At 38.8% G+C, this 7517-nt stretch overlaps 1 protein-coding gene across 1 annotated transcript; it reads left to right on the forward strand.

Moving 5' to 3' along the window:
- The first annotated feature begins 5579 nt into the window (after nt 1-5579).
- LOC147823981 (Fc receptor-like protein 3) lies at nt 5580-6921 on the forward strand. Its single transcript, XM_087190846.1, has 4 exons — nt 5580-5784; nt 6312-6380; nt 6665-6696; nt 6781-6921. Exons 1-4 carry the CDS (start codon nt 5580-5582, stop codon nt 6919-6921), a joined length of 447 nt encoding a protein of 148 aa, XP_087046972.1.
- Nucleotides 6922-7517: the final 596 nt, after the last annotated feature.

Genomic DNA, 7517 nt, shown 5'->3' on the forward strand with positions numbered 1-7517 from the left:
GGTGATGAGAACCTGTAGGAGTGGCAGCATTGGCACCAGGTGTTGGACTAGGAGGCATGCATCCATTGATGGTGGGACCTCAGGCAATGGCCCCAGAAACACTAGACAGAGAAGGGGATGTCTGAAACTCCCAGAGGGCAAGCACTTTGGCTCCTAGGGTCTTGAGGCAGCACTCTCTTCTGTGATAGACCACCTTTCTCCCACAGTACAAGGCACTGCATGGGCTTGGGTGCTGGCATCACATCTGTACAGCTTGGGCTGGTTTGGTTTACAAATCTGCAGCATTTCATGTGAGTGTTGTAAAATGTTTGTGGGCACCTAGGGATAAGGGTAGTAGAGGATTCTGTTTCCTAGAGCAGTGTGAATTGCAACAGCTTCTTCCTCCAGATGGCACCAAGCTGTAGCAGCTTGAGCTTTGAGGGCTGGGGGAAGAAAAGGGAAGTTTTTTCTCTCACACAAGACTACTGGGCTGACACAAAAAGCTTCTCAAATGTGTGGCAAGCCTGTGATGATGTATAACTCTCCTGTAGTCAGGATTGCTGGAATCTATGAATGGGATCTGCTGGATACATCTACTTTTCCTCCTGCAATGGGGAGTCTCCCATGCCAGGGAGCCAGGGCTACAGTTGCTGTGCACTCTGCTCTCTTTATATTGTCCCAAATCTCTGTACGTTACAGGTCTCCTGTCCCTTGCAGAGTTTTCTTTCAGTCCCTCATTCCTAAAGGCAGTCAGTTGTTCTTTTTTTTTTCCCTCCTTTGTGAAGGAGGCAAGTGCTGGCACCTTCATTCTATCATTTGGAAGCTTTAAAGGAGTTTTATTAACATAATTAATGACATGGTTAGTTTTAAAAATATTTTGCCATTTGTTTTCTATTCATCCCATCTGTCTTTTTTCTTTCTTTCTTTTTTAACTTACTATTGAAATCAATTGAGTATTTTTATGATTTTATTTGGTCTTCTTTGTTGGTTTGCCAGTTGTAATAAATTTTTGTTGTTATTTTAGCCATTGATTTAGAAATTATACATCTTTAATTTATCACTATCTTCAAGTAATGTTGTATCACTTCACATATAGTATGTGAATCTTACCATAGTGCACTTCTACTTTCTCCTTCCTAACTACATTATTATTTTATAAACAATCAATTACTTTTCTAAAATATTTTATGGTGTTGGGGGTGTAGCTCAGTGCTACAGCATTTGCCTGGTATACATAACTCCCTGGATTCAATCCCCAGTGCTATAAAAGACTTACATATTTTTTTGTGTAGCTACCTCTTCTAATAGTCTATACCCATATTTTATAGTCACATTTCTATCTGGTACTGTTTTCTCTGTGTCCAAAATGCTTCTTTACAATATTTCTTGTAATATTGGTCTGCTGGTGATGAATTCTTTCAGGTTCTGTATATATAAATGTCCTTATTTTGCATTTATTTATAAAATAAATTTTGCTGACATGGAATTCTAGGTCAATGGTTTTGTTCTTTCTGTACTTTTAAAGATGTTTCTCCACTTCTTGTGTGCATTGTTTCTGATAAAAAATCTGCTTTCATTTTTATTTTCTCCTTTGTTACTGCTTTTTCTCTCTCTGAATATTTTTGCATGGATGAAGAATCTTTGAATATATGAAGAATGTGAAATATACAGTGAATGTTTAAATTAAAAAATTATTACAGCACAAGACATATTTCATTATAATAAATCCCCTTCAAAATACCCCTTTCACTTCAAACACACTTGTTCCATCATTCTTCCACTTTCTGAAGCAGTTCTGGCAATTGTCTTTTATGAGTATCTTTAGGTGATGTGATAAGAAATACAATGAATGCCACTTTTGAGTGCCATCCAGCGGAAAGTCAGGCTTACCCATCTTACTGGATATCACCATGTGACTTCTGGCTCTTTCCCAAACTCAAAATGACAATGAAAAGTAAATACTTTACAACTATTCAGGACATGGAGATGGCCACAACAGTGCAACTGAAGACACAAAGAGGACTTCAAAACTGCTTCAGAAAGTGGCAAGAAAGATAGCATAGTTGTGTTTGAAACAAGGGGAGTATTTTGAAGAGGATTAATGTCAATGTGTCTTTTACTACAATACATTTTTGAACATTTAAACACTCACCATATTTTTCAATCACATCTTGATATGGACTCTTATTTACTGCTTTGGGTGGGAAGTTTTTAAGACGTTAGATTTTAGAATTATTAACACTTCACTTTCTGTCTGACCCTTCCCCTGTGTTATAACATGGCTTCTCCTTTTCTGTCAGGCCAAATGTATCTGACCTTCCTTTCTCGGGGGTCATCCTGAAAATCAAGGAAATAAATAAATAAATTAAATAGTTGGACCTCCATCTACTAAAAAACAAAAAAGAGAGAAAACTTTATTTTCCCTAATGATCTTAGTTACATATCATCTTCTAACCTGTTGCATTTATTTTCAGGCCAATAGATGAGTCATATTTCTGATCCTTTATAGTAACTGATATTTCAATGCTAATTAATATTTTTTGAATAAAAGTACACATATAATTGTGAATGTGTATTTATGATTTTAAATATATAAAGAGAACACTAACCCAAAAACTACTCATATTAATGTAATTTCATAGTTTGTCTAATATACCTAGTTAATAAGAAAAATTCAGTTCATTTTGACCAATATTATCACAACTAGTTTAGAGATAAAGAAATAGGGGGCTGGAAAGTTGAGAAAACTTTACAAATTTATGCAGCTGTTTAAGGTTAGAGTTAGGCAGTAACTGAGTTCTTCCTAACCCTTTAGCCTATATGCCCTCCATTCTGCCTTGATTACTTGTAGACGGCTGGCCACACCACCTGAATTCAGAGTTATTTTCTTTTGATTTACCTGATCCTCTGTCTGAGGTGTCACATACTCACCTGTAATATACTAGAAGATAATAGGATCTCTGTGCTGAAGTTAATAATGCTTAAAAACCGGACAGCTCATCCAGCACAACACAAGGCAAAGAAAGACACTAATGGTGATTTTATGTGATCCATGTGAACATAGGCCCAGGTAGTTCTGGTTTCCAGCTCTGAAAGAATGCTGTTTTAAATAACAACCTCACTAAGAAATTACAACAGTTCACCAAGCAGAGTGTGTCTGTTTTTATTTTCTTAAAAATCTTGCCTACTATACCTCCTCATAGCAAAACCCTTCCTCCTATCCTTGACCAGTTTCCTCAGGAAGAAGCTCAGATCTTTCTGGTTTTCCTAAAAGTAAAGAGCTCATCTTTCCTGAGTGAATCTTAACTAACACTTATCAGAAAGAGTGAAAATTTGATTACATCAAATTTCTAACAAACTGTGTTGAGATTCCAATAGTGTAACTTGCCAACTTGTTGGCATGTAGCAAGTCAGTTTAACTCTCCACTCCCCAGTTGGTTCACCAATATGGTGATCATAATACTATCTACATTTTAGGTGCTAGAAAAATCTAGGTAAACTGCTTAGCATAATGCCGGGCCCATATGTCATCAGGGAGAAGTAGCTTGCATCATAAATAGCTGCATCTCTAGGTTTCATTTTGCTTTTACAAAAGAAGAGCTAGACCAAGTCCCAGAAGCATCCTTAGACTGCGATAATCCACCCCCAGGGAAGATATTGGTTGTTGATTGATGTGCATTGTCATTGTTCTAAGGAGAGTCATACAGGCCCAAATCATTCCCATATACCTAACACAGGAGCCTATCCTGGAGGACAGGGCTTGGGGGTAACAATTTTTTCATAAGAATCAAGTCTAGTATGTTTATTATGGGCAATGATTTGTGTTCTCCAAGCCCAATGAGATAAAAATGTTTCTTCCTGCTGAAAAATGTATTTTTAAACGGAAAAACAAAATCCTTTTTTGGCTCTCAGAAGTCAACTGTATGAGCAGGCGTGACCATATCATAACATGTTGATATGATAAAAATCAATAAATTTTTTACCTCTTACAAGAACAAAGTAAAATAAAACAAAACAAAGGTGGGGACACAAAACTGGGAGCATGCTTACAGGCCGGTACAGAAAGATTTCAGGATTTCTGTGAAGATGAAAAACTGCCAATAGAGGCTGATAGCGTACGCCTCAAGGGTAGACTTACATTATAAAACTGTCAACTTCTCTTTTTTTTCACTCCTCAAAGTACATACTGGTCTTTATTTTTTTTTTCACCGAACAAATTTTCATTGAATATGTTCAACTGCTAGGCATAGCACTGGGAAGACAAAAAATTAAAATGAGATTTGCATCCTCAAGCAGCACACTCTTTTATAAAAAGGGACACAATTAAGGACAAACAGAAATAGGTCATTACAATATATTAATTTTAATATCTCATGGTTCTCTGTGATAGAGGAGGTCTCTTGATTAACATCAGAGAAAGTGTCAGAGGAGGAAAGAGCAGGTGAAATTAGGTGAATGAGAAGTAAAGAAGAGGTATGGAAAAACTAGTATGTGCATACATGACAAGCAGTTCAGTGTTGTTTGTTGGGCTGGATTTGCAGGGGTCATAATGAGAGAAAAAAGACTGAACTCACATGGTAACTCCACCAAATCATTAGAATTCTCTGTGAATTTTAAGCCTCGCCGTCTACTTCTCTGTACTTTATAAGGCTGCAGTCAAAATAAAGGAGTGGGTGTTGGAGAAGGCCTAGGCCCCAAGTTAAATGCTGTCTTGTCTCACTATTTATAACTAATTATAGTGGATTTTCACATTGCTGTTACTGACTTTTAAGTGATTCAGAATAACGGTGATTCTGGACAAATTCTTTCAAGACCCCACCTTCCTCACCTACAATGGGAGGCTGAGATGGCTATTCCCTAGGATTTGCTATGTCAGAAATCTTGGAATGTATCTGCTTTCTAGGAGAGAGCATTCTTACATGGAGCTTGTTATCCATGCAAATCACTCACCACTAATGTTCCTCTGTTCATTCTGCAGGAGGAACTTTGGCTCCTGGGACACCTAGGCGAGGTCTCTGCTTCCTGTGCTGCCAACATTTTATGATCTATTTATCTCCACAAAACAGCAACATGGAATTATGTACATTTAAAAATGTTTTAGCCGACTTTCTATCAACATTTTAACATTCTTATAAAATCCAAAAATATGATTAGACAACCGCTTTCACTCCTACTTTTACAGAGAATGTATGTTGTAATTCATATTCATTTACCTATTTCCTCTTGTGCTGCAGCACAGAACTGACCATTGAGGTCTTTATGACATTGTATTTTATAGGGCTGCCATCCATTCATTCCGTTTCTCATTCCTCCACTCCTATAACACATGCTTACTTAGGAAACAATTATCAATTGCCAGCATTGCTGAATTCACATTAATTACAAAAATGAATGAAATTAGAAAAATGACAACATGAGGAGCCTTATGTGTTTTACAGAAGGTAGAGTATTGAAAAATGACTCTGTGGGCTCTTGTCCTCTGACATTGCCCCCTCTGGCCTGCCCTATGATTTTGCCTGGCCTCCATCTTGTGCCACATTCCTTCTGATACATTCATGAAAAAGTCATGAAGAAGTGGCCATGATATTTTTACATGAATCATGCTGGGATCGGTGGTTTTCTGGATATTGATTTCCATGAGACTCTGTGAAACTCATGAATACTGTTCCCATTGTCTCTTCTTCTGTCACAGTCCCATTGCATGTCAGGAGCCTTCCTCATCCAGACCCTCCACAATTGATCCCGAGGAGCCCGTCTACTCTGAGTCACCAGCCCTAATGGACCTGCAGCCAGTGTACAGCAATGGTGAGACCCAAGGGACAGGGAAATCCAGGGGTGAGCCAGGGAGGAAGGAAGGATTGAGCTCAGGGTCCTTTGATGTTCAATTTTAAAATGAAATTCCTACCACTAAGTTGGGGATAAAAGTGGTTATGAACTTGGTGTCTGGGAAGGTGAATCAATGTATTTTTCATTGCTATAATGAAATACCTGAGCCTAGATGCTACATAAAACAGTTTTATTTAGTTCACAGCTCTGGAGGTTCAGGGCATGGCATGGCATCAGCTCTGATGAAGAACTCATGGAAAACTGTATCACAAAGGCAGGAACATAGTTGGGAGGAGGAGACCACATGGCAAGGCAGGGAGCTGGTAATGACCTCCTTCCCACTGGGCTCCACCTTGTAAAAGCCCCATCACCTCTTAACATCACCACACCATCTTCATATCAACACACACTAAAGAACAAACCAAGCCCAAAACCTTTGCAGAAGGAGAGTCCAGGATGTGGGCTCTTAATTATAGCCAACTATAATATCATCTGTTTTCTTACAGTAAATCCTGGAAATACCAACTTGCTTTCTTCCCATATCCAGACCATCCAGCATACAAATGGAAATCAAGGTGAGATAAGTTTCAGACAAGTACAGGTGAAGTGACCATTGCCATCAGATGCAGCAGTGGATCTTTGCTCAGAGTCATCTCAAGTATGAGGCCAACACAGAAGCCGTTTCCTGCTCCTCCTGTAATGTCAATCATTTAATTCCCTCTTAACTGTCCACACGGCCACCACTGCCCCATAATCTCTAAGAGAATAGATACCATTAATTTTTCACGCATGTATTCATAGCATCTATCTCAGTGTTAGATGAGTTTAATATTTTTCTTTTGCTATTCCCATCCAACAGCAAATTCACCAAGACTGCATCGGGAAGATAAGGTGAGCCACATATCCTAGTTTTCTGTTCTCTATACTCTTCTTCACTTATATTTAGGTGCTTATTATTTGTGAATTTCTCACCAGGAGCCTGAAGTCATTTACTCAGAGGTGAAAGCACACCTTGATGAGTTTGCAAAGCAGACCAGCAAAAGAGAAAGTGTCCACGAAGATGCTGCAGGAAACTGTGAGAATGTCTCCTGTGCATCTGCAGCCTCAGACCACTAGCTCCTTCCTCAGAGTGGCTCATAGAGACTGTGGGAGCAGGTGAACTCTTGCCCCCTTCTCTTACCAGCCTTGTCTCCCAGACTCTACCTTCATGGACACTGGGATACCAGGGTTGTGGGGCTGTGCAAAAGTTCAGCCACCTCTTCTGTGTCTGGATCAGTGTATTTTCTAAGAACAGAATGTGCAGTATCTGAGCAAATGCTGCACTCTTGCTATAAGACGTCTCTATTCCGGGGCTGTGGAATAGAGGAGAAGCTGGTTTAGCTCTGGTCACAAGTTCTTTACCTATATAATTACAGCAAATGCACAAATAATTCTAGGTATCATCATTTCCATTTTATGAACAAGACAGAGGCCTACACAGGGGCTTATCCAAGATCATAAGCAAATAAATGCAGAATCCAAACCCAGATCTGATCCACTCTGAAGTCGGTGCTCTCAACTGCCATACTACTCTGCTTTTTCTCTACGAGGATAAAACTAGAATTCAGAAGAACCAAACAAAGGTGTGGAAGGGGAATTATATGCAATTTACTAAACAGCTGACTTAAGCATGTATAAATGATTTTTAGAATTGGTCTATTATGAACTTCCAA

Source organism: Heterocephalus glaber, unplaced genomic scaffold (assembly GCF_053883595.1).
Source record: "Heterocephalus glaber isolate CG9 unplaced genomic scaffold, H.glaber_assembly_v1.0 deba00001561, whole genome shotgun sequence".
Taxonomy (NCBI): domain Eukaryota; kingdom Metazoa; phylum Chordata; class Mammalia; order Rodentia; family Bathyergidae; genus Heterocephalus; species Heterocephalus glaber.

Coding starts and splice junctions, on each gene's coding strand:
- LOC147823981 (XM_087190846.1), top strand. CDS start 5,580: ATGCTGGGATCGGTGGTTTTCTGGATATTGATTTCCATGAGACTCTGT. Junction 6,381..6,664: donor GCATACAAATGGAAATCAAG/GTGAGATAAGTT, acceptor CCCATCCAACAG/CAAATTCACCAAGACTGCAT. Junction 6,697..6,780: donor GACTGCATCGGGAAGATAAG/GTGAGCCACATA, acceptor ATTTCTCACCAG/GAGCCTGAAGTCATTTACTC.